Raw genomic sequence first — 25326 nt, forward strand, 5'->3', positions numbered from 1 at the left:
GAAGAAAGCCGCCCCCGTGTTCCTGCCCCAATGCCAGACAGTCCAGTTTCTCCTCGTATGTGTCTGGGTCCTCCTGAGTCTCACTTGGCACTGGAGCTCAGACCAAGTGGGAGCTTGTATTTCCCTCCTATTAAAAAAGTGGCACACCTGGGTGCCAGCCCATTCTGCCCCTCCTACCAGTCTCAATGCACTTTCTCCTTGACCTCTCTAGTTGTAGTACTTCCACTCAGCCAGGTGTCCCGTGGTTCTCGATGATCGTTGTTATGTATTTTAGTTGTTATTTTGATGTGGTTGTGGGAGGCAGCAAGTACAGGTGTACAGGTGTTTGCCTATGCCACCATCTTGGTTCTCCCTCCAGAAATATAATCTTAATGAACCAATCTAAAATTTTCTGTTAACACCAATGAGGTAATTCAGCAATTTCCAACTGGTGTGCTGTGAGAATTTTTGAGACATGCAAAACCTGACTAGTCAGGGGCACTGATCTCTTTTTCCTTAGATTGTCACATAAAAAATGACAAGAGCCCAGCTGGTGTGGCTCACTGGTTGACCTACGAACCAGGAGGTTACAGTTGGATTCCTGGTCAGGACACATGGCTGGGTTGCTGGCTTGATCCCCAGTAAGGGGCATGCAGGAGGCAGCTGATCAATGATTTTCTCATCAATGATGTTTCTGTCTCTCCCTCTCCCTTCCTCTCTGAGATCAATAAAAAATACACACACACACAAAATGCAGTCCCACTCCTGACATGCTTGCAAAATAGTAGGAGAGCTGAGGTCTGTTTTAAGGTTTGTTTTAAAGTTAAAACAAACTTTAAAAACAAATGACAACAGCCAACACAATAGCTGTCCAGTGTGAATGAATCAAAATTATATCTATTTTTTTGTCAGATCAGCAAAATATATATATTTTTGGAGTGCTGCAGATTTTTAGTAATTAGTTTATGTGTGCCTCAAGAAGAAACAATGTTAAAAATGAAAAATTGGTCATGTGGGCTCTCTCCACCCCACTCCCCCATAGAAAGAAGAGGCAATCTGCATGATAAAAACCCTTGTGCCCTCCCCTCCCCCAGAAGTCTTGCTCTCCCAATGTTTTCCCTTGTCCCACCCTTCTTCCTATAAAAGCCTTGCGTCTTGTACAACTCCTCCAGAGTCCTCTGGTTGCTAGATGGCATGCTCCCCAATGTAGGAATCACTTAATAAAGCCAAGTTGATCTTCACGTGTACTAGTTGAATTTTGTTTTTTAACAAACAAGACTCCCAGACCTAGGGTACTGAGAAGTCGTCATGGACCATCACCATCCCTTCCGCTTGTAAAAACCCAAGTGACTGGGCTCCACCCCCAGACTTTCTGATTCAGTCGGCCCGCTGTGGAGCCTGGGGATTTTCATTTTAACTCGAATGCCCAGGCAGTGCTGAGGCTGCCAGTTCAGGAACCACACCGAGTTCCGCGATATCGGTCTCCTCCAAATCAGATACTTGAAGGTTTCCCGCGTCCCTTCTGCGGAGCAGGCCCTCAGCTGTAGGGCCAGGTGGCCTGGCCCAAACACATTCCTTCCCGGGGCGATCACCGACGCCGAGCCGCCGAAAGGCAAGTAATCATTAGACAGCTCCCGGAGGCCAGGCTAACCTGGTGGCTGCACACTCTGCCCTCGCACGTGACCGCTGGGCGTCTACACAAACATTCGCCCGCCTCCCCCCACCTCCACCTCCGGGCCCGGCGGCCCAGTGGAGCCCAGGACCGCTCCCGTCTCCCGGGCTGCGGCTGTGCCCGCGATGGCGCTGCGGGACGCGCTCCTCTGCTGCCTGTGGGTGGTCTGGCTCGGCCACCCCGGCCTGGGACTGCCCCTGGCGCCCGCCCGCCGCCCGAGTCCCGCTCCGGCGGTTGGTGAGTCGTCCGTGACCTTCCCTCCCCCGAGGGGCCGGGGAGCGCTGGGGCGGAAGCGCCGCTCAAAGTCAGAAAAGTGCCCGGGACAGGCCGAGCGCCCCGGCCGGGAGCCTGGCGAGCGGAGCGCGGGGAGGGCGAGGACGACGCGGGGGCCCGAGCGCCCAGCCCACCCGCCGGGAGGTCGGGCTCCGCGGGTGGAGTCCCCGCGCCCGAGGGCGCTCCACGCGGGCGCGCGGCGGCCGGAGCCCGCTCCTTGCAGGGGTGGCACTTAGTGTCCAGGTGCTTTGCCCCCGGGGAAGGAAGGAAGGAAGGGAGCTGCGCCTCCGGGGAACATCTGGGAGTCGGCTTCCCGCGCTTCCCGCGGCCCCGAGTCCGCGCAGAGCGGAGGGGAGCCGAGGGCGCTCCGCACGCCGCCGGGTGTGCCCTTCAGTGGGACTCGGAGGATCTTCGGTCCCCGCCGCCGAGTGTGGTGACATTGTCTGCCCCCTCCCCCAGGCAGAGCGCGATCACAGCCTCGGGGCGACCCACCCCGAGTCCAGGTTGGGACCTTCTTTTCACGTTGCCCCGATGCCGGGCTGCGGGCACGAGCGGTCTCGCTCATGCTCAGCGCTTTGCACGGAGCCTGTGGCAGGGCTGGTTCTCAAACTGTGGGCCGGGGCCGCCAGCACCCGCTTCACCTAAACTTGTGAGAAATGCAAAATTTCCGTCCCTACCCTCGCCTATGGATCCCGAAACTCCGAGGATCGGGGCTCTGCAATCTGTTTAAGAAACCCTCGTGGTGATTCTGGTAGACGCGACAGTGTGAGAGCCACTGGCTCAGGACAGATAAATGTTGGACGAGAGACTTCACGATGCCACCTGAGCCGTCAGTTGCAAAGAGCAAGGTGCCCACACCTCCTAGACTCCCTTTAAAAGAATTGCTCTGTTGTTTAGAGAGGGGAACGTTAGCCAGGTGTTTGGGGCGTCGGCGCAGTGCTGAGTCCTGAAACCTCCCGTCTTATCTGTCACCCCTTCTCATGTGACGTGGGGAATGCAGTGCGGAAAATGCCTCCTCTTTGAAAGCCAAGTCCTCATGACTCAGCTCTTAGGCAGTTGAAAACAAGAACGGTTTCCCAACTGTCAGGCGTAAGAAATTGTTCCAAAACACTTTGGTCTGCTGGTTCCTGCTCTCATTAAAGCTGGAGCCGTGCTTAACCGGGTGGCTGTGTAGGATTCAGAGATAAAAGGTCCCCGGTGGCATGGGGGGGGGGGGGGGAACCAATGGCAAGTTCACCTTCTGCTTTTGAGAATCCGATCGCTGAAGGCTTCAGTGACACGCGTGCGGGGGGTCCAGCGAATCGCCACTCCCACCTCCGTCGTTTGGTAGGAAAGCAGCAAGGTTGAATCCCCCCGGAGAAGAGGAAGGGAAAGGGAACTTCAAAAAGCTGCTGAAGTGCGGACTCGGCCGTTTCACATTGGATATATTCTTTTACTTTTTCATTTGATGTAAACCCCCAACCCAACCCAGAATGTCTGGATTTCCTTACAACACCCACCATGACAGCCCCCGGCTCACTTATTTGGTGTGTATGTGTGTGCGCACGCCAATGCCCTGTCTCACTTTCCTGCCCAAGTCCTGGTGGCCAAGAGGACAAAAACCCAGGGAAGCTCCACCAGAGTGTGTTTAGCCACAACTCCTTAGCTTTGGTAGGTCAGGACCTGCTGGACTATTTGGTAGGAACTGACATAAACAAATACTAGTGAACAGAAGCACATATTTTAAACAGCAGTATGTCCAAACATGGTTTACCAGATCCTCTAGGATAAATTAAAACATTTAAGATAAGTAAGTTTTTTTGGGGGGTATAATTTTGAGCATTTACGTACCTGTGTTGACAACACACACATATTTGTGGAAATATTTTTAAAGAAAGTAGTTGTGGTGTAGGGAAAAGAACTTTGGATTGTTAACCTGAGATCTGCCGCCGGCCAGGTCTGTGGTCTTGGGGACACACACACATGCACACACACACACACACACACACACACACACACTCAGCATTTTATATACAATTTTATTAGAAGTAGAAGGCGAGGCCTCCTAAGGTTCACTATTCATAAATCTCAGGTTAAGGGCCTGTCGGAGCTCATTCTTAGCTACTATTTAAAGACACCCTCCAGTGCATCTAAGTAATTACCCCTCACTTACCTGTCTGGGAATCCAGTGTAGTGGAAAGAACACTGGACTGCAAGCCTGGAGAAACTGGTTCTAGTTTAGCTTTCATTGCCGGAGGGAATCCTGAAATTTGCCTATGCCTAATTAAAGAATGTTTGTTGAGAGCCTAATGTAGGTCAGACATATTCTAGATGCTAGAGATATATACATCTAGGTATTAAATTATATAAGATGGATATGTCCTTAATGTGTTTCCAGTTTTGGTTTACAAAAATGTAGTATATTTATAATCTCATGTCCCTTAATCACAGTAGGTGTCAGCATCCATTTTACACGAGGTGAGTGAGAGAGAGGGATATCACAGGGAGGAGCAACAACCTGTCATCCTACTGGAAATATTTATGTAGAAAGACCAAAAAAAAAAAGAATTAGATTTAACACCATTTCTTTTCTAATCACCAGGACAGTTCTGGCATGTGACTGACTTACACTTAGATCCTACTTACCACATCACAGATGACCACACAAAAGTGTGTGCTTCGTCCAAAGGCACAAATGCCTCCAATCCTGGCCCTTTTGGAGATGTTATGTGTGATTCTCCATATCACCTTATCTTGTCAGCATTTGATTTTATTAAAAATTCGGGACAAGAAGCATCTTTCATGATATGGACAGGGTAAGTTATTATGTAAGTACCAGGAGTTACTCAGTGTCTTAAGCTTCATTAGATTGCTGAATTCCATAAGATTAATTATGTTTTAAAATTATTTGGTTTAAGAAATTCCAGGTCATTCAAATTAATCAACATTATTAGAGATAAAATTTTTAGAATTGTGTGTTTTTTAGAGTACACACTCTAGAAATATGTTGATGCTAGTACATGAATCCATAAGCAGCACACTTATATCAGTATCTTGGTATTTTGTCACTTATTAATGTGATAAAAGTCTTGATTAAATAATAAAAACAAATGGCAAAAATGGGAGTTAACCTGTGATAGCAGTTTTGCAAACAGCATCCTCTGGTAGTATAATGAAATATTCCATCCATTATGATGGAGTGAAGAGGCCTCTATTTCCTGTACCTGAAACAGTATTATTATTTTCTCCATTTTACATATAAGGAAATGAAAGCACTGAGCATCTAAGTAACTTGCCCAAGTGCACACAGCAAGTGAGTGGCAAAGCTGGAATTTTTTTAAAAAATATATTTTATTGATTTTTTACAGAGAGGTAGGGAGAGGGATTGAGAGTTAGAAACATCGATGAGAGAGAAGCATCGATCAGCTGCCTCCTGCACACCCCCTACTGGGGATGTGGCTGCAACCAAGGTACATGCCCTTGACTGGAGTCGAACCTGGGACCTTTTAGTCCCCAGGCCGAGGCTCTATCCAGTGAGCCAAACCAGCCAGGGCAAAGCTGGGATTTTTAATCCAGGCATTTTGGCTCTGGAATCTGTGCTTTTAATTTACTAAAATTTATTATTTCTCATAAATCTGCAGTCAGGCAGTAAAACAGGCTGAGATTTCTAGTTTATCTTTTGTGATTACACACATTTTTAAAATGAGATTCTTTGTGGGAGAAAGGTAAATGAAGAGTAGTTTGTCAACTCTTCACTCACATCTGCTGTTTGATGGCGGAGGTTTGCAAAGACAGTACACAGCAAGGTATTATGCATAAGTCTCGTGAATTTTTTATGTAACCTGACTTTGTTCTCTATGATTCTTTGTTATTTTCAGGGACAGCCCACCTCATGTTCCAGTGTATGAACTCTCAACAGACACAGTCATAATGGTGATCGCTAATATGACAACCACTGTCCAGACTCTCTTTCCAAATCTCCAGGTTTTCCCTGCACTGGGGAATCATGACTATTGGCCACAGGTAAATCTGACCTTAACTTCCAGAAGTGCTTAAAGGATTTTTCCCATCAGTGGTGTAAAAATTGTGACAGTAACTGGCTGATGGTAAGCTGTGGAGTGGGGCTCATTGAGGCAGAGTGTGCTCTTAATGCTAACCACCAATGAAGGCAAGATGAGTGTTTGGAGGACTTTAAAATGACTCTTAATAATTCATAAAATGTTATGTGCATAGTGAGTTTTTGCAAGCACATACCTAGTTTGTGAACTATTAATTTTTTTCTTTGTAATCTTCCTTTATTTCACCTTTCTTTTGAGTAATTTTGTCATTTATTCATATTTGCATGATTCAGTTAAGGAGGAAAGTTAACATTGACAAATGTTTATGTTTTTCAGAATTTCAATTAGGCATACAAAGCTCACCACACCCTAATCTAAGCTAGATTGTGACCGAAAACTTTAAAAACGTAGCAAACTATCATAAGAACCAAAGAGAGAGGTTCAGGTTCAAGCCCCGTTTATCTAATTAAGATGTGATTCAAGGCAGAGACTGTATTCAGAATATTTAATGCCTGATATAGACAGTCGAGCTTCAACTTATCAGAGCAGCTCTTTGTTAAGCAGCCTGTGTGTAACAGCTAATACCAGCTTTGGTTTCAGGGTCTTGTTATAGTAGTGTAGAACCCTCGATTTGTACAGATTTAAGAAATCTCAGAGATTATTGTTTAGTCTAGAGCATGGCAAATTAGGGACTCTGGTCCAAATTGGCTTGCCACCGGTTTTAAATAAAGTTTTATTGAAACACAACTATGCCCATTCTTCCTGTATTGCCTACAGCTTCTTTTGCACCAACCGCAGAGCAGAATAGTTGTGACAGATCGTATCGCTCATAAGACTATCCTATTTATTATTTTGCCCTTTGTAGAAGTTTGCTGACCTTGGTCTACAGGGGCGGGCAAACTTTTTGACTCGAGGGCCACAATGGGTTCTTAAACTGGACCGGAGGGCCGGAACAAAAGCATGGATGGAGTGTTTGTGTGAACTAATATAAATTCAAAGTAAACATCATTACATAAAAGGGTACGGTCTTTTTTTTTTTTTAGTTTTATTCATTTCAAACGGGCCGGATCCGGCCCGCAGGCCGTAGTTTGCCCACAGCTGGTCTAGAATCTAGATCTATTCTTCATTTTATAGATGAGAAAACAGGCCTAGAAATGTTAAGTTGCTTGTTCAAGCACTCACAATCACTCAGGGGCGGAGCCCATATCCTGGATCTTTTGTGTGCAACTAGACCAATGTCCTTGCACACATCCCTTGCTCTTGCCAGAATAACATACTCAACACCTCTGGATTATGATGTTAACTGTCCTGCCTCTCTTTGTCTACATTTTTCTTTTTGCTTAGAATATCTTTTCCATCTCATGTCAAAAGGATGCTTCATGAGAGTTTTGATTATATTAGTCAATCTAACCTGAATAGAGTGATTTTGAAAAGTTGTGCTCTGGGACGAGGGTAAGTTTCAAGTGACTTCTTGACACTGACCTCCAGCCTTCAGATGAACACAGTGTGAGTCGTCGTGAGCTGGCCTCTCAAACAGTGGTCAACTTTTGTGACCACTGCGATGTTAGAGCACACAGTGCAGAGGCTTGGGGATGACGTCTCCGGGAGCCAGAGGTTACACACATTGTTTTATTAGGTGACAGGCAGACTGGTACGGTGGAAAAGTGAGGTGTAGAGTCACTAGAATTTAAATCCTCATCTCGCCTTGCTTCTAACAGCTTGACCAACTTGGATAATTCACTTAATGTCTCTGATCCATAGGTCACTCATTTGCAAATAGGAGCAATAATTCCCTCCTTGCAGAATTTTTGTGAGAATTAGTGACACTTTATGAAAAGGCACAACTTTGTTATAGCATTAAGCTGTGGCATGCAATACATTGTCCTCTCTCCTTTGAGGATTTCTTTCTTTTTACTTTTATCTCTGTCTTCTTTTAATTTATTTTTTTTATTTTTTAAAATCTTTATTGTTGAACGTATTACAGATGTCTCCTTTGTCTTCTTTTTATGAAGTCACATCTAATAATAATTCAAAGATGTAGGTACCACCCAACTTCTAAACTGTATCCTATTACGTGTACGTGTACAGCTAAGGTAAATTGGACAGTCTGCATACCTTAAACCAGTGATGGCGAACCTATGACGCGCGAACTCACTTTTTTGGTTGATTTTTCTTTGTTAAATGGCATTTAAATATATAAAATAAATATAAAAAATATAAATCTTTGTTTTACTATGGTTGCAAATATCAAAAAATTTCTATATGTGACACAGCACCAGAGTTAAGTTAGTGTTTTTCAAAATGCTGACACGCCGAGCTCAAAACGTTCGCCATCACTGCCTTAAACAGTTAATTTTTTTCTCTTTCTAGCTTATGACTTTATATTTTAAAATCTTTTTATTATTCTACTCCCATCCTTCCATCCCACATGTAACATTTCAGGAATGTCAAATGTAACATGAAAGCCTCACCACAATATTACTAGAGACTGATACCTGCGATTGAATTCTGGAGGGTGTTAGTAACAAATAAAGATGACAAGTGTTGTTTCCATTAAAACCCCATAAACATGTACATAAACATAGCTACATAAACGTACACATACAGAGGCATGTCCCCACCCATTCCATCAGAAGTTGATATTCGTGTGGGCAGCCCGGGGATTCCTTCCAGTGGCCACCCGCCCAAGAAAGCAGTCTGGGCCAGGGTCCTCATTCACTCCTAAACTGGTAAGGCTGGTGCCATGGAACTTACGGGTGGGTCCCATTGAATACCTCATTTCTCAGCAGTGGTCATGTCATAGCCCAAACGAACTGAGATGATAGTATGGTCCAATAGATAAGTGGAGGTAAGCATGATGGCGCAAAGACCTGGGATTTCAATCCTGCTCTGTGACTGACCAGTTAGTTGTTCCTGGATGAATCACCTAAGTTCTCTGGTGCTGATATTTCTCATATTTAAAATGGAAAAGTGTAGAGTGCTTTTTATATAATTTTAAGATTCCACTAGACCATGTTAGTATCTTGGTTTCCTTCTCAAAGTAAACACATGGTTGAAACTTTAGGGTTTTTTTTGATGATGATGATGACAAATTTTTAATTTTTATTTTAAATTGATATTTAGAGAGAGGGAAGGAGAGGGAGAGAGAAACATCATAATATGAGAGTGCAAAATTGATCGGCTGCTTCCTATACACCCCCCACCAGGGATTGCCCCTGAAACCCAGGCATGTGCCCTGACCAGGAATGGAACTGTCAGCGTTTTGGTGCAACCTTTTGGTACATAGGACGACGCCCAACCAACTGAGCCACACCAGCCAGGGCAATGATGACTAATTCTAAATCAGAATCTGGATTGGCCTATGCTATTGTGTAATTTTCAGACAGGTGACTCTGATCTCTGACACGAACTGAAAATATGCTTTGGATAATTAATTCCAGTTAAAACAAGTTATTTGCTTATTACTTGCTCTGAATGTATTTATACTTTCATTATGTACTAGGCATATGTATTAGGAACTAAGGTGACTCGGGTGTCATCTTGAGACATAACTAAACATTTTAATTAATGCTAACAAGGAAACTCCTTTAAGAAATAGGTCTCTATCACTATTATACAAGGAAATGAGGATAGTGAATAAAATGGCATCAGTTTCTTATTATATTTTTTTAAAGACCAAAGTAGGAGTAATTACCCAATTTTACAAATGCTTTCTGGGTTTCTATTCAGTATCTACTTTCTTAAAGTTTTGTTTTTTTCTCCCCTAGAGCTTATGTCACATAAACATATATTATTGTAATATGATAAATAGGATGATAAAATATACTTTATGATAATAAAAATAATGTTTTATACATCTAGTACACCATTAAAAATCAACAGGTTGATAAAATTCAGGCTGACATAAGAGACTTCTTCAAATCAAATTTTTATGGTTATAAATCTATAAGAAGTTAAGAAGTTTTTTACTAGTGTTAACATTTCAGAGGACTTATTCTAATTTTTTTCCATTCCTTCCACATGCTATGATTCCACATATGAGTGAGATTCCACATGTGATACTTGTCTTTCTCTGACTGGCTTATTTCACTTAACATAATACTCTCCAAGTCCTTCCATGCTGTCTCAGAGGGTAAGAGATCTAGATTTCACATATAAGTGAAATCGTAAGGCATTTGCCCTTCTCTGTCTGATCCTTTTTTTGTCAACTTGATGAATCATTATTCAAGGCCTGGTTCAACTGCTCTATTGTCTCTCCCTGCTGACTCTTTGGGCCAGACTTGATTGTTCTTGCTTCTATACTCCCAGAACCTCTGCAGTAGTACCTTGTGCACTGTCTTATAGGTGATTGATTGTATTTTGTCCCCGTCTCTCCAACTAAGTTATAAATTCCTTGAAGATCTAGTATTCATCTTTGCATTTTCAGATACCTAACATAGTAGTAAACACTCAAGCAATGTTTAGTTAATTGACCCACATATTCATTAGAGTTTCAATGGTGACTTATATTGTTTGTGGCCAGGATCAACTGCCTGCATTCACCAGCAAGGTGTACAGTGCAGTAGCAAACCTCTGGAAACCATGGCTAGATGAAGAAGCTATTCAGACTTTAAAGAAAGGTAGGTGAAAGATGTACTCATCTCTATTTTGCCTCTATTTTTATTAACGTTGTTTAGACTTAGGTCTTTCATATTTGCTTGGCTGTGCCAATTCTGAAGAGCCTCTGTGCCCAGTTTTTCTGGAGGCCACAAATCATGTTTGAAAGCCGAGGAGAGAGAGGCAGGGATGGTGAGTGGACCCAGGGCCAGCATCTCAGTGACTAGCTCTGACAGTAGACTCTTGGGTGTTCTGTCACCACTGGTTTGCTGGTGTCAGTGGGCTTATACCTTTAAGCTTCATCTCCATAGAGAGTGTAGTATCTCTGGTTTGTCTGCCATTTCTTCATTGGTCTCTGGCAAGATCCATGTGTGTTGCCATTCTTTGTATTTTGTATTTCACAATAATTCTCAACTTCCCCAATCATACAAGAGTAAGAGTTGGTATATTAATATTTCTTTTACAAAATTCAGTACCTTGTTGTCTAGTGCCAACATATTTGTTGTATTTTCACCTGAATATTGGAAACAACTCTCGTTACTTCTATGTATAGAAGAGCGAACATTGGACCTGGCACATGTAGGTTTTCCATAGTGTTTGTTAGACCTGATTCTTACCTAATGATGGCCTGTGTATATGCAAACTAAACAATGAGATCCTATGTAATAAAAGCCTAATATGCAAATTGACTGAACGGCAGAAAGACCGGTGAAATGACTAGTCGCTGTGATGTGCACTGACCACCAGGGAGCAGATGCTTAACACAGGAGCTGCCCCAGGGCCCAGGCCAGCCAAGGTGGGTGCCAGTGGGGACCCCCCCTGATCACCCCACTGGTCACCTGCAGAGGGAGGCGAGCGGTGGGGGTGGGGGTGGGGCCAGCAAGCTGGCAGCGCCAGGCTGGCCAAGGTGGGTGCCAATGGGAGCCCCCAATCATCCTGCCAGTTACCCTATAGATAGGCCCTGATTGCCGGCCAGGCTTAGGGACCCTACCCATGCACAAATTTCATGCACCAGGCCTCTAGTATAAATATAACCATCCTGGCTGGTTTGTAAATCTTTTTTTTTTTTTGGTAAATCTTAATGAAGAATTTGCTTTCATAGTGACTGCATATCTGTGAGTGTGTTTCTCTAGAATGTGTTTAAATTTGTTTTTATAGGTGGCTTTTATTCACAGAAAGTTTCAACTAATCCGAACCTTAGGATCATCAGCTTAAACACAAACTTGTACTACGGCCCAGATATTGTGACCCTGAATAGGAGTGACCCAGCAAATCAGTTTGAATGGCTAGAAAATACACTGAATATCTCTCAGCAAAATAATGAGAAGGTAGATTTCATAGACCCAAATCATAAGGGGATAAACAGAGGGCCTAATTTGTGTATTTATTAAACTTGGGGCGGGGGGGACATGCATGTCAGGTATTAATAAAAATAGTAAAATTTGAAGATGTTTTCATATGAAATGCATGATAATGTATCTCTTGTTATGTTTTATTTTGTTTTGCTTTTAATGTTTTGAGGATTGATTGACATCAGTTCATATAAAAAAAGCTGATATTAAAAAAATTGTGACCAATGTTACAGTTAACATATATGATCAACAGTGTAGCTTATTTATTATTTTTAACTAGTGGCCCAGTGCATAAAATTTGTGCGGGGGGGGGGGGGGATGTGTCCCTTAGCCCAGCCTGCACCCTCTCTAATCTGGGATCCCTCGGGAGATGTCCGACTGCCGGCAGTTGGACATCCTCTCGCAATCCAGGACCACTGGCTCCTAACTGCTCACCTGCCTGCCTGCCCGGTCGCTCCTCACCACTCTGCCTGCCTGATAACCCCTAACCGCCTCTGCCCGCCTGCCTGATCACCTCTAACTGGCTCTGCCTGCCTGCCTGATCGCCCCTAACCATCTCTGCTTGCTTGCCTGATGCTCCTAACTGCTCCCCTGCTGGCCTGATCACCTCCAGCTGCTCTCCCCTGCCTGCATGATCGCCCCTAACTGCCTCTGCCTTGGCCTCTGCCACCATGGCTTTGTGCAGAAGGACGTCCAGAAGACACCTGGTCTATCCAGTCTAATTAGCATATTACCCTTTTATTAGTATAGATATATTTTTTTTTATTGATTTCAGAGAGGAAGGGAGAGAGACAGAGAGATAGAAACATCATGAATGGAGAGAATCATTGATTGGCTGCCCCCTGCACGCCCCCTACTGGTGGGGGATCAAGCCCGCAACCTGGTCATGTGCCCTTGTTTGGAATAGAACCTGGGACCCTGTAGTCTTCAGGCCAACGCTCTATCCACTGAGCCAAACTGGCTAGGGCAGCAGTGTAGTTTAAATGAGACAAGAGCATATATAGTGAAATAAATAGTTTTCTAATTTCATATTTTTTGGTAATAAATTGGAGAGATGGTATATTTGCTTTCTAAATTTTAATTAATATACTTTTGATCTTGGGTATCTAAATGTCATTTAGTTACAACAAATGTGCAGAAAGATTCTCATCAGTTCTCCTGTGTTTCTTTCCCCAGGTGTACATCATAGCACATATCCCAGTGGGCTATCTGCCCTATTCAATGGGCACTACAGCCATGAGAGAATTGTATAATGAGAAACTGATAGATATTTTTAGAAAGTACAGCAATGTCATTGCAGGACAATTTTATGGACACACTCACAAAGACAGCATCATGGTTCTTTCAGATGAAAAAGGTAACGTTAAAAGCACTTCTTACAGATATCAGACAGCCCTCTGGGTCAGAGGGAGAGGGCTGTCCCCAACCTCGATTCTCGTGTTTTCACATAAATGCATTTATACAAGAGGCCTTGATTGCGTTGTGATGAAGCCAATTTTATTAAAGCAATTAAAGCATGCACCTTTATTAAAGAAGCAAGGCAAGCAAATCTATGCATCTGGTTTAGGAAGCACAGATGGGTCCCAGCTAATCTGAAGAGTGAGTGGGGTGGGGGTCCGAGGCATTATATACCATCCTGTCTATAGGTTTCAGCATCCCTCTGCTGAATATTTTGGTACAGATTCATTCTCAAGGTCCCTTTCTACCTTGTTGTGTCCTTCCCAGAATTCATGAGAAGCACCTGGCAACTTTAACTTGCCAAGCCTTGAGGCTGCTGGCTGCTCTGCTTAGGGAGTAAAACTGCCTTTTCTTCCTTTCCTCTTCCCCCCTCCTTTTCTGCATTCTCTCCTTAGGGAGGATTTTAACCATTTGCTCTCACGTGTCCTTGGCTGGGGAAGATAATGGCTTGTTATTTACAAGCTGGTTGTAAATTGCTCACACTGTTCAGCCTTGTTTTAACTCTCCTGTCTCAGGTTCCCTAGTCACTTGCTCTGGATTTTCCTAGCCTCTTACTGCCCTGTAACAGTAATATGACATTTTGTTCGTATCGCCCCAATCCAAGATGCTAAAGCAAAGCATCGAAACGCCGGTAATGTTTACTGAGTTAGCAAATTAAATGTTTCATTAAATCCAGCACCAGATTTTACTTAATATAAAAAGCAAAGGACAATTTACCATTGGTTTAAAGTAAAACATAATAAACTCTTTTAAGTACTTATATGCATTGTTAATGACTCAGCATTAAAAGAAAAAAAAACACAGAAGAAACTCTAGCATCAAACTGAACAATGATGATCTATTTTAAAAAATTATTTCTGCATGAGGGTAGAAAACTTGAGAGTTAACAAAGCAAGACTTCTGATTTTATAGTAGTCAGTGTAGAGAAAAATCAATATGTGTTTTTTTCAGTAATTGGGGAAAATTTTTGAAATGCTTTACCTTTTTTATTTGGAATGGGTGGTCTTGGTAAAAATGATGATCTTTTAGAAGTTGATAGTTTTTTTACTCGGAAATTTAGTTCTATGATATGTATAAAACATGGTGACACTTAAATCAAATATTTATTATGTAATCATTGGAATATTGTTTCAGGTAGAGGTACAGGACATGTACTTGTAATAACTTGAATTTTTTATTATGAAACATTTTAAATATCCAAGAGCAGAGAGAATGGTAAAATTAACTCATGTACCATCATTTATTTTAACATCTATCAAGATTTTGCCACATTTGCTTTACCCATCCATTTTTTAAATTTTTTCCTGAATTACCTAAAAGTGAATCTTAACATCAGATGTTTTAACCCTACATGCTTCTGGATAGATTGCTAAAATACATGAGTCACTTACATAATCATAATACCTTTAATTTATCTAACAAAATTAATAATAATTCTTTGCTATCTTTTAATACCAACCCATAATAAAATGTTTCTATTTTCTCAAAAGTGTTTCTGACAGATGTTTCAAGTCAGGAATCATTAAAGATCATATATTTTTGGCCTACTATGTCTATTAATCTCTTAACCTGGAACTTGTTCATATTTTCAATATAGTTAAACTCAGTCTCTAAACAAATGTTTTTTATGTGCACATGTTTTGTCCAGGAAGTCCAATAAATTCTGCGTTTGTGGCTCCTGCTGTTACCCCAGTGAAGGGCGCTTTACAGAAAGAGACCAACAACCCTGGAGTCAGACTATTTCAGTATGATCCTCATGATTATAAGTTATTGGTAAGTTGGTACAATTTTAGAATTGACCCCATACTTATACATGTCTTCATAACTTTCAGTAGTTGAGTTGAATGTTTTCAGCAGAGCTGTGTGCGCTGTGTTTTATGTAAAACTCCAATGTCTTCCTTTTTATGTTTGGAAGGTCAGCATTTGTAAGTGTGGGCTCATGAGGTCAGCCTTTGGGAGGCTGTTTCTCTAAAACCTCTAGACTTCACATTCAGTTAGATCAGTGGTTCTCAACCTTGGCTGCACATTAGAATCACCTGGGAATCTTTTTAAAATCCTGATTTCTGGGCCTCATCCTCCAGAAATTCTGTTTCTTTGTTATGGGGTGGGGCCACAACAGTAGTAACAAAGAAACAGAATTTCCGGAGGAGAGGCCCAGAAATCAGGATTTTAAAAAGATTCCCAGGTGATTCTAATGTGCAGCCAAGGTTGAGAACCACTGAGTTAGATGAAGGTTTCATTAGATAGTGTCTCATCTGTGGACTTGTATATGTGTTGAAACTTTTCACTAAGCCTTATTTGTTATTAATGACTCTTCTTTAGAATAAAGTTATGAAGGAGAGTATAGGTTCTGAACCCATACTGTCTCATGAGCTGTATCACCTAACTTCTCCGTCTGAGTCTATTCCTTTGTGAAATGGGGATTAAAATATTACTGCCTTCACTGAGTTGCTGTGAGGATTACATATATAAAGCACTAAGGAAATGCTTGGCTCCTCTTAAGTGCTCAATAAATGTCGGGAAAAACAATTTGTAAAGGAAATAAGTTGAGCTGAACATTTATTTTTGTGATAAAAGTTCTCTGGAGCTTGTACATGACTCTGCTGTAGATAAATTTAGTATAGAAAGACTGAGCATTTAGTTTATGGGTAGTACTCCTTTCAACAAATTAATTGGGAAAGAACTTCTCAATTATAGTGTCTATTGTTGTAACTATATATATTTTTCCTAGATAAACTTAATAGGAGGTAGTCCTTTTATTTCCTAGAATATGTTTTTATAAAAGAGGTAGGGCAGAGGAAATCTGGTTTAATCCATAAACATTAGATTGAATGAGGAAATAAGACAATTGGCCTATAAATTAGTTCAAAGGAATCTTTTTACAACTATTGGTTGCCTATTTTTGGATCTGAACCTCACTCATATATGGATCTGTATGTGTGTATATATGTACTAACATAGAATGATGTCCCTGATATAGCACTCAATACTTTTTAAAAGTCCAAAAGTTTGTATGGTATGACCTCATTTTTTTAAAAAGCCCAAAATAGGAGATCGGTGTATATTTTCTAAATACTTATATTTGTTTTGTACATAAACTCTAGAACAACACAAGTAACACGAGTGTGTTGGTAAATGTTCAACAACCTGTTCACTCAGAAAAAAAACCACACACTTTGATTTATAGTGTTTGCTGATTTCCATGATGTAAATACTCCCATCATGGCCAATTTCAAGCTGCCAAAGTAATATCAACTAACTGGCAGGATTCCTGAAAATTTGACAATCGGCTCTTGTGAGCTGGTTACAGCCGCCTCCAGCACACCACTGATAGGTGTAATATTATTAGTGGTGGCCACTTCGGATGTGTGTGAATTGAAGGCTTTTTATTTTGTACATCTCTTTATGTAGTTTATATTAATTTGGATTATGTTCCTTCATTTCTTTTTAAAGTGAAAAAGTAATATAGCTCTTCTATTTGGACTCTTTCTCCAAAATCAATTCTCACTTTTTTAAATGACTACAACTTGAAATTAGGAGTGTCACGTTAATCCTAGTAAGGACTCTTCTTGCTGCACAGTGTTTTATATGCCCCCGAATGAACCAGGCTTTCTTACCGTTTTTAACTGTAGGATATGTTGCAGTTTTACTTGAACCTGACAGATGCTAATCTAAAAGGAGAATCCAACTGGCAGCTGGAGTACACCCTGACCCAGACTTATGACATTGAAGATTTGCAGCCAAAAAGTTTGTATAGCTTAGCTAAAGAATTTGCAGCCCTAGACAGTAAGAAATTTGTAAAATACTATAATTACTACTTTGTGAGTTATGACAGCAGTGTAACTTGCGATGAGTTGTGTAAGTCCTTTCAAATTTGTGCAATTATGAATCTTGATCATAATTCCTATGTAGATTGCCTCAAACATTATTATCTAAAGCACAATCTATAGTATTTCACAACTTGTGTTCATAGAAAATGTAACAGTGCTCTGTTTCTGCGATCAGTTTGTGAGACTTGTTATGTAAATCTTTGTGAGTTACTGAGCGGGCAAACAGAATTCCTTTCTTTGCTTTCCTTTTTTATGATGCCCAAATGAAGATATTTTTAATATTCCAAATCTTTGTTACATTAAGTATATATAAACTGCCCACTGGAATGATGTTTAGATACACATTTTCTGTTTTCCAGTTTATATGATTATATCTAATTTATACTCTTGTGACAATGCCGTTTTTATAGTCAAGGAAACGACTTCTTCTGAAGTGTGATGAATTATTTTTCAAAAGATAATTTTCAGTTTGATTGATTCACTCTTATTAAAACCCCATGTGTAAACTGAAGCTCAAACTGTTTAAATCTCATGTGTAAACTAAGGTTAACTCTATTTACATGCACTGTGTCCTGTTGGGAAAACGCGGATTTCTCATTCGGGTCATCTCTGAGTCTATGAAACATCACCGGACACGTGGTATCTAGCTGTCTTCACTCTGTGAGTGAAGGGGAGTGCTCTTCAGTACTACTAGCTTTTTTCTTTTTTTTAAATCCTCACCCGAGGATATTTTTTCCATTGATTTTTTAGGGAGAATGGAAGAGAGAGGGAAAGAAAGAAACATCGATGTGAGAGAAACACATCGATTGGTTGCCTCCTGGATGAGCCCTGACCAGGCTTCAGGCCCAAGGAAGAGCCTGCAACCTAGGCACGTGCCCTTGACCAGAATTGAACCCGGGACCCTTTGGTCTGCAGGCTGACGCTCTATCCACTGAGCCAAACTGGATAGAGCAGTACTGCTAACTTTTAATGAGAGAATGTCACAAGTTATACTTACTGTAACTGCAGTGCTAGCACAAGGCCTGGGTCCTAGTCCAGTGTCTGACACTTGGTAAATAACTGTTGAAATGAATTGAAAGGTGTGAATATTTCCCAAAGAAGTATATGGGGATGCAGCAGTGGCATTTTCTTTGTCACAGTGTTCGGAGAGAGGATAAAAATGAGCTTTCATTCCATGGGGTTGATTTTGGGGTTCTTCCATGGTTGTTGGCTTCTCAACAACTTCTCTCCAGCTGTTGCTTGTTTCCAGGCTCAGAGGGAGGATTTAAGGAGAAGAGAAGAGGATAAGGCTGAAAAATTTAGGGGAAGAGATGATTGTACACCCCAGTACCCTCAGTACATTGGTTTGCTGGAGAATATGTACAGTCAGGAGCTTTAATCAATCAATGAGGAAAGTGAAACTCATTATCCTAGTGACTGGTTTGACTTCACATAAAAAAGGACTTGTTGGTTTCATCTTAATTTCCAGAGGACCAAGATGTGAATATTATAAAATTAAAATATTATATCTAAGAAACTATCAATATTTGTTAGATAAACCTTTTTTTAAATTTTTAGGTTTAAAAATAAATTAGTATGTTTTAGACATGAGAATACTGAAACAAAGCAACAATTTATTTTTATAAAGTTGTATCATTTAGAAATCATCCTACCTGCGATTCTATTCAAGGTCAGTATTGTCAAATGACTACATCATGTATTTATATATTTTTATACTTAACGGACAAATGTTTTAAGAAAACAGGCTTGCGCCGTGTCAGGAAAATTGCTGAAAGCCAAAGATGGCGGGAGGTGACTCAGACAACGAGTCCTAGCACCGGAGGTGAACACACTTGGGCTTGCAGGATGATTGTGGAGGGAATTTCTGCATCTTTTGGGGACTTGGGGAGTGAACATTTAGGGTCCTTCCCACATTATTCTACAATAAAAACTTTTTAATGCTACCCTTTTGTGTTCAGTTTACTTTTATCTTAAAGTAGAAATAAATGGTCTCAAAGTTTCAGTAACATTTAGGTACATTATCCGTAGTTAAAGAAATGTTTCAATTCTATAATCAGAGCTGTTACTATTTTTTATTGTGGTTTATTTCAGGTTATGTTCAATTATTTTAAAAAGTTATGTCCACAGTAAAACTTGTCTTGATTTGCTTCTGCTTATTGCTTTGGCAAATTTATAAAATATACCCTGTTTAGATTATTTGAACTGATACTTTCAAACCAGTTTTGTTTCAACATTTAGCCACACATTGATAGGAAGGATGGGAGTAAAGGTGAGGGAAATGGGAAAGAGTCCTTAATAAGAACCACTGGTTTAGGTGGGTAGAGATTTAGGGGCAAAACATACCTACTAATATATACTAGGAAATGTCTATTCAAATGAATTCTTTCCTTTTCTAATACTAATATTCTCACATATTATGAATGGTTTGGCTAACTTGAACAGCCACCTCCCATCTTGAATGATGGAGGAAAATCTTCGTAAATTCAGCAGCCCTCCTGGTGGTGCCTAATCCTAGGATACCATCTGATCTGTGTCCAGCCCCTGAGAAAATTCTGTTACTAGACCCTTAAAAGATGAGCTGAATCCTGCCTCTTGAATATTGTCACATCTGAATGAGTCAGTCAGAGAAAGACAAACACTATGATTTCACTGTTATGTGCAATGTAAACAAACAAACAAAATTGAAGCAGGTTCATAGATACAGAGATTAATTTGCCAGAGGAGAGAGGGGTTGGGAGAAGGTGAAGGGATTAAGAAGCACTAGTTGATAGTTACAAACAGTCACGGGGATATAAGTTACAGCACAGAGAATATAGTCAGTAATATTTTAATAACTATGTATGATGCTAGGTTGGTATTGAAAATATGGGGCGGGGGTGAACACTTTGTAAAGCATATGATTGTTTAGCCACTGTGTTGTGCACCTGAAACAAATACAAAATAATATTCAATATAAATAACTGAAAAATAAAATTAGAAAAAGAAATAGTCAACTCCAATTCAAAAGAAATAAAAAGAATATTGTCACATCTGCCTCGTGTGATTCTTCTATGCAGTGAGCTTTATGCCACAAGAAGGAAGATGGGACTTCATTGGGCTAACAGTAGAGGTGATGTGACTGTTTCTGGACCTGCTTGCTAAATAAAATCTATGAGACTCTGCTTTCATTGTTAACATCAGAAGAAGTTGTCGGGGGAAAAGTCATTTAATGTACAGTATTTTTCAGGATGGCCAATGCAAGCTGATTAGATAATTAGCTCTTAAAGAGGTCTTTTTGCAGTTATATAAAAATGTTTTGTTGCCTTGTTAAAGAAATCTAGTCTATCAAAAGCATACCCACCAATGGCTTATATTATTTTTTCCATTTCCAGGTTTGCAAGATAATTAAGAATACATACATGTACATCCCTTAGCTAATCAGTTTTGGCAGCACACTGAACAGACATATACCTGACATTAAGTTAGCTTTAAGCTTATTGGCTGTGCCAACAGCTAGAGGCAATTTGGAACCCAATCCCTGGAAAGCATTTGCAGGATTTACTACCTGTTTGCCTGACACCTTCTCAATGGTGAGAGGTCTGGGTACACTTGCTAATCCAAGAGTGTCTTAATGCTCGAGTTGAGGCAGAGGGGTCCCAATGAAGACACCTTTTCAACAACTCATTTGTCATTTTTCCTGTTAATCCCTCAAATTACTGCCCTGTGGTGTTAAAGGACAATCGCAGCAGCCTGAGGTAGTTTCTGTTCACCTGGAAATTCATTAATCATCACCTTTTCTCTTAAAATCTAGCTGGAACCTTTAGCTGAAATATATGTGGTTTCTTACAATCCTGTATTTGTTTGCAAAAGGTTAGTATCATTAAGTTTAGAATCTATGTATATTAACATCCTTGGAAAATTAAAAATGTCACTTAAAATTTTAAAAATACTAATTATTCATTATTATATTTTAAATATATTTTATTGATTTTTTACAGAGAGGAAGGGAGAGGAATAGAGAGTTAGAAACATCGATCAGCTGCCTCCTGTACACCCCCCACTGGGGATGTGCCCACAACCAAGGTACATGCCCTTGACTGGAAGCGAACCTGGGACCCTTGAGTCCGCAGGCTGATGCTCTATCCACTGAACCAAACCGGTTAGGGCTCATTATTATATTTTAATGGATATATTTGCTACACCAGGGAAAACTAAAATCTTTCATTTGGAATCTTTATGCTTTAGAAGCAAAACATGATCTTTTCAATAAGAATATATTTAAGAAGCTATTCGTCTTCAGTTGAGAATAATAAGCCATCGAAGATTAAACAGGGGGATCCTCTGTTTAGAAGCCACAATGTTTAAGTTACTCATATGTTCAATAATTATTTTACAGAAAAGGAAAGTGGGTCTGTACATTTATTTATCAAATAAATGTCTATGGGCAGAGTTGACTGAGAAAGATTAAGTAGCCTGCTTAAGGGATATACCTAATTAAGGAAAGAAACTGTAACTCAAACCCTAGCCTCTGACTTCAAGCTCAGTACTATTTCCATTATAGTGGTCAAGTTTGCAGCTTTCAGCACTTTCCACATCGATGTATAATTCATCAAGTTCACAGGGCAACAGATAAACTCTTCTGCCCAAACCATTTTTTTTGTTGTTATGTGTTTCACAATTGAGTTAATTTTTTCCAAGACTGCCTGTTAGTATTTAAAATCGTTGTGTTTATTTAGTAAACACAACTGCCTCTTTGCCTCTTTGTCCTGTTGAAATCTGCCTGTTCTGAGAGCTTGTAATCAACACTCACCTGATGCTACTTGCCTCCTTATGGGGAAACTCACCTGATTGTCACCCATCAATTGAAAATAACACAACCAACACTGAGGCCACATGATGTCTTGACCTGCTTCTATTAAAATTAAACTTCCGGGTATTTTTTCCTGACCAAGACATAATTTAAGAATTATGCAAAAAAGGATTTACCCACTTCTCTATTACTTTAGAGTAAGTAAAATGGAACTTTTCAAGTATAAGAGACTTTTATTTTTCAATGTTGATTTTTACATATTAATGCATTATTACTTTCAACACACTGCTAGAAAGCTTTTATTTATATTTTGGATAATTCTCACCCAAGGATATTTTCCTATTGCTTTTTAGAGAGAGTGGAAGGGAGGGGGAGAGACAGATAGAACCATCAATGTGAGAGAGACACATCGATTGGTTTGGTTGCCTCCTGTAGGTGCCCAGACCAGGGCTGGAGATCAAGCCTGCAACCGAGGTACATGCCCTTGACCAGAATCAAACACTGGACCCTTCAGTACACAGAATGATGTTCTATTCACTGAGCCAAACTGGCTAGGGCTAGAAAGCTTTTATTTTTAAGAACTCATTATATATTTAATGGAGTTCAGTGAATTTTCCGTTTAACATGGTCTATTGCTCATCCATTTAATGCAAGATCCAAGCTTCGTGTCTATGTATCTGATTACTTCAGTTTATGGAATGGTTTTCCAGTTTCAGCACTGGTTCTGGGCCCTCAGAGCATCTGATATTAAAAGAGGAGCTATTCCTTGGACATCCACTCACCAATCCTTTTGATTGCAAGGGTAAACATCCTACAATTGCATGAAAAAAAAAGGGACTTGTATTGTGAAAAACACACCAATATATCCTCCATAGTATTATGCTGAAGAACTTCCTCAGGAAGCAATACATAATAACTGCTGCATGCACATGCCCTTATGCACACATTAAATAGTCACATGAGAGGAAGGCTTTTCACTCAAAATGCCAGGAGGAGAGAAAGATTTCTGTATGTCTTAAGAAATCAGTTAAATTGCAGGCTTGATCCAACTGCACAGGTATCTATCTCTCCATACATCTAAAAACATAAACATTAGAAACGACTGAAACAGGAATTTTAGGGGAACATAGGCAGATTTAGGGAATTTTTAGAATTGGGGTCCATGGGGAAAAAACAACATAGGGCTACAGATGGGGAGAAGGTACATTTCCATAAGACAAGGAAGCCAGGTGCAGTTACATTTCCATAAGACAAGGGAGCAGCAACAGGTATATTTCTATAAAACAAGGGAACTGGAAGTAGCCAAAAAAGGTCTATATTTACAAAATAAAGAAGAAGGAAGAAAGCCCAGAAGGACTAGGAGGACAATTTTGGAGGAGGGGGCTCAGTAGTCACTAATAGAAACCAATTCGAAAGGGAATATTGACCAATCAGAGGGGATATCAAGACACAGGAACTAGAACCTTTATAAATCATCGAAACAGGAAGTCAGTGGGACCCTTTCCCCCTCCCCACGTGGGAGTCTGTACTTGTTCTTCAGTAAATCTCTACCTTTGCTATACTACCCTCTGTCTGTGGATTCATTCTTCGACTCTGGTGGACAAAGAATCCAGGTTCCAGTCCAAAAATTCCGTTTCATGACAAAACTCAAAACTCATTTTTAGTTTCTAATAATATTGCCTTTTCAAAAGATACTGAAGTGATTTTTCAAACATCCCATTCTAATTATTTTAAGCGATTATCATCAATGGATGCTAAAACTTGGGTGAAAGTTTTGATGCTGGAGGAATTAATAGGTCAGACTTCCCAGTCACCAGTGGGAGAAAGGTTCTTGCAATATCTTCAGAAAAGGAATCTTCCAAGACTTGCACAAGAGGGTGGGATGCGGAGATTTTATTGGCATGGAGTTACATTTCTCAGGTTCCAAAGTCCCCTGCGCCTTAAGCCATCCTGGAAAAGGTGCAGCTGGGAGTTCAGCAAAGCCAGGAACAAGCCCAGTGCCCAGTTTCTGTTCCATGTTGCAGCCCGCTGTGGCTCAGCATTCAGGCCAAATTCAAGTCTGTGAGTCCGGGTGTGGAGCCCCACGAGGCCATGAGCCATGTGATCACAGAGGAGCCTGCCCCTTCGCCAGGAGTATCAGGAGCCAGGTGCCCTGGAGCCATGAGGGAGTGGCTCCTTTGTCTGGAAGTTTTTATATATTTTCATTTCACCAGTTTGTAGTGGCCACGTCCATCCTGCCAATTACCTGTTTCTGGGTGTGATTCACGGACAAGCATTTTCCCGCCTCACTCAGACCTTACTGGGCAGGCGTCTATATGGTCTTTCCTCCTTTGCTGTTAAATAATACCCAGGTTATTACACCGGCATCAGTTTGACGAGGAACAGTATATTACATTATCTCGAAGTGTCTTCCTAGAGGTTAAAAATTAATAGCAACAATTAAAACAGTAACACTATAGTTGAGAAACCTGGCAGATGCCACCTTAACCAAGTTTTTACAGTTAAAATCACAAAGAAACAGTTGAGCTTCCTGTTGTGATAGAACTAATGACATACTACTGTCTGAAATGTGTAAAATCAACATACACTTACGGAAATATCAGACCCATTGAGGGGGCATGTTATAAAACGAATGGCAAATAATTTTTGAAAAGGTTAATATCATTGAAGAAAAAGAAGGAGTAAGGAATTATTTTAGATTAAAGGAGTCTGAAGAGCCTGACAAGTAAATGCAATGCAAATTCCTGGATTGGGACAAAAATCTCCATAAATGACATTTTTTAGATACTTGATGAATATTGAAAATAAACTGTCCATTGTTTAATATTGCATTCACATAAAGCCTCCTGAATTTAATAATCGTGTGTGGTAAGGCAATGTCTTTGTTCTTGGAATACATGCTGAAATATTTAGGGGGAAAGGGCATGATATTTGCAACTAACTGTCATGTAGTTCAGGAAAAAAACTAGCATATATGTATCCATATATATACAAATACGTACATATTAAAAAGTAAAATGTGAAAAAGTTAGTTCAAGATAATTTCCAAGCTAAAAAAACAAAAGTGAAAGTAATTGAAACCACGGTGGCTGTATTTCTTACAGGATGTGGCTTGGGTAATGTTTTCTTTACACTCTTCTTATTCTTTAAAATGCCTTTTTTTACTTAAGTGTCATAACCTATTTCTTAATTTTTTAGGTAGCTTATGAAATTTTACATAGAACACAACTTAATTATACTTTCTTGAACTTTCTTGCTGTCTTGCTACATTCACCATTGAGGCAGGCTGTTATGTTGCTCTATAACAAGGAGCCTTTGGCTGTCCTATAGCACCTCCCCA

General features: G+C 40.5%; 1 protein-coding gene and 1 long non-coding RNA gene across 2 annotated transcripts in view; both read left to right on the forward strand.

The window, feature by feature from the left end:
• Positions 1–20224, forward strand: part of LOC132236850 (uncharacterized) — a 125505-nt gene extending 105281 nt beyond the window's left edge. Inside the window, exon 2 of the long non-coding RNA XR_009453393.1 lies at positions 19760–20224. This is a non-coding gene — a long non-coding RNA (uncharacterized LOC132236850). The remainder of the gene's footprint in view (positions 1–19759) is intronic.
• On the forward strand, positions 1689–19140 carry SMPDL3A (sphingomyelin phosphodiesterase acid like 3A). The gene is made up of 8 exons (XM_059700219.1): positions 1689–1888; positions 4506–4719; positions 5782–5926; positions 10484–10580; positions 11716–11885; positions 13086–13266; positions 15016–15140; positions 17000–19140. The coding sequence occupies exons 1-8, from the start codon at positions 1777–1779 to the stop codon at positions 17315–17317; spliced, it is 1362 nt and encodes a 453-aa protein (XP_059556202.1). The 5' UTR covers positions 1689–1776; the 3' UTR covers positions 17318–19140.
• Positions 20225–25326: the final 5102 nt, after the last annotated feature.

The sequence above is a fragment of the Myotis daubentonii genome, chromosome 6 (genome assembly GCF_963259705.1).
Source record: "Myotis daubentonii chromosome 6, mMyoDau2.1, whole genome shotgun sequence".
Lineage (NCBI taxonomy): Eukaryota > Metazoa > Chordata > Mammalia > Chiroptera > Vespertilionidae > Myotis > Myotis daubentonii.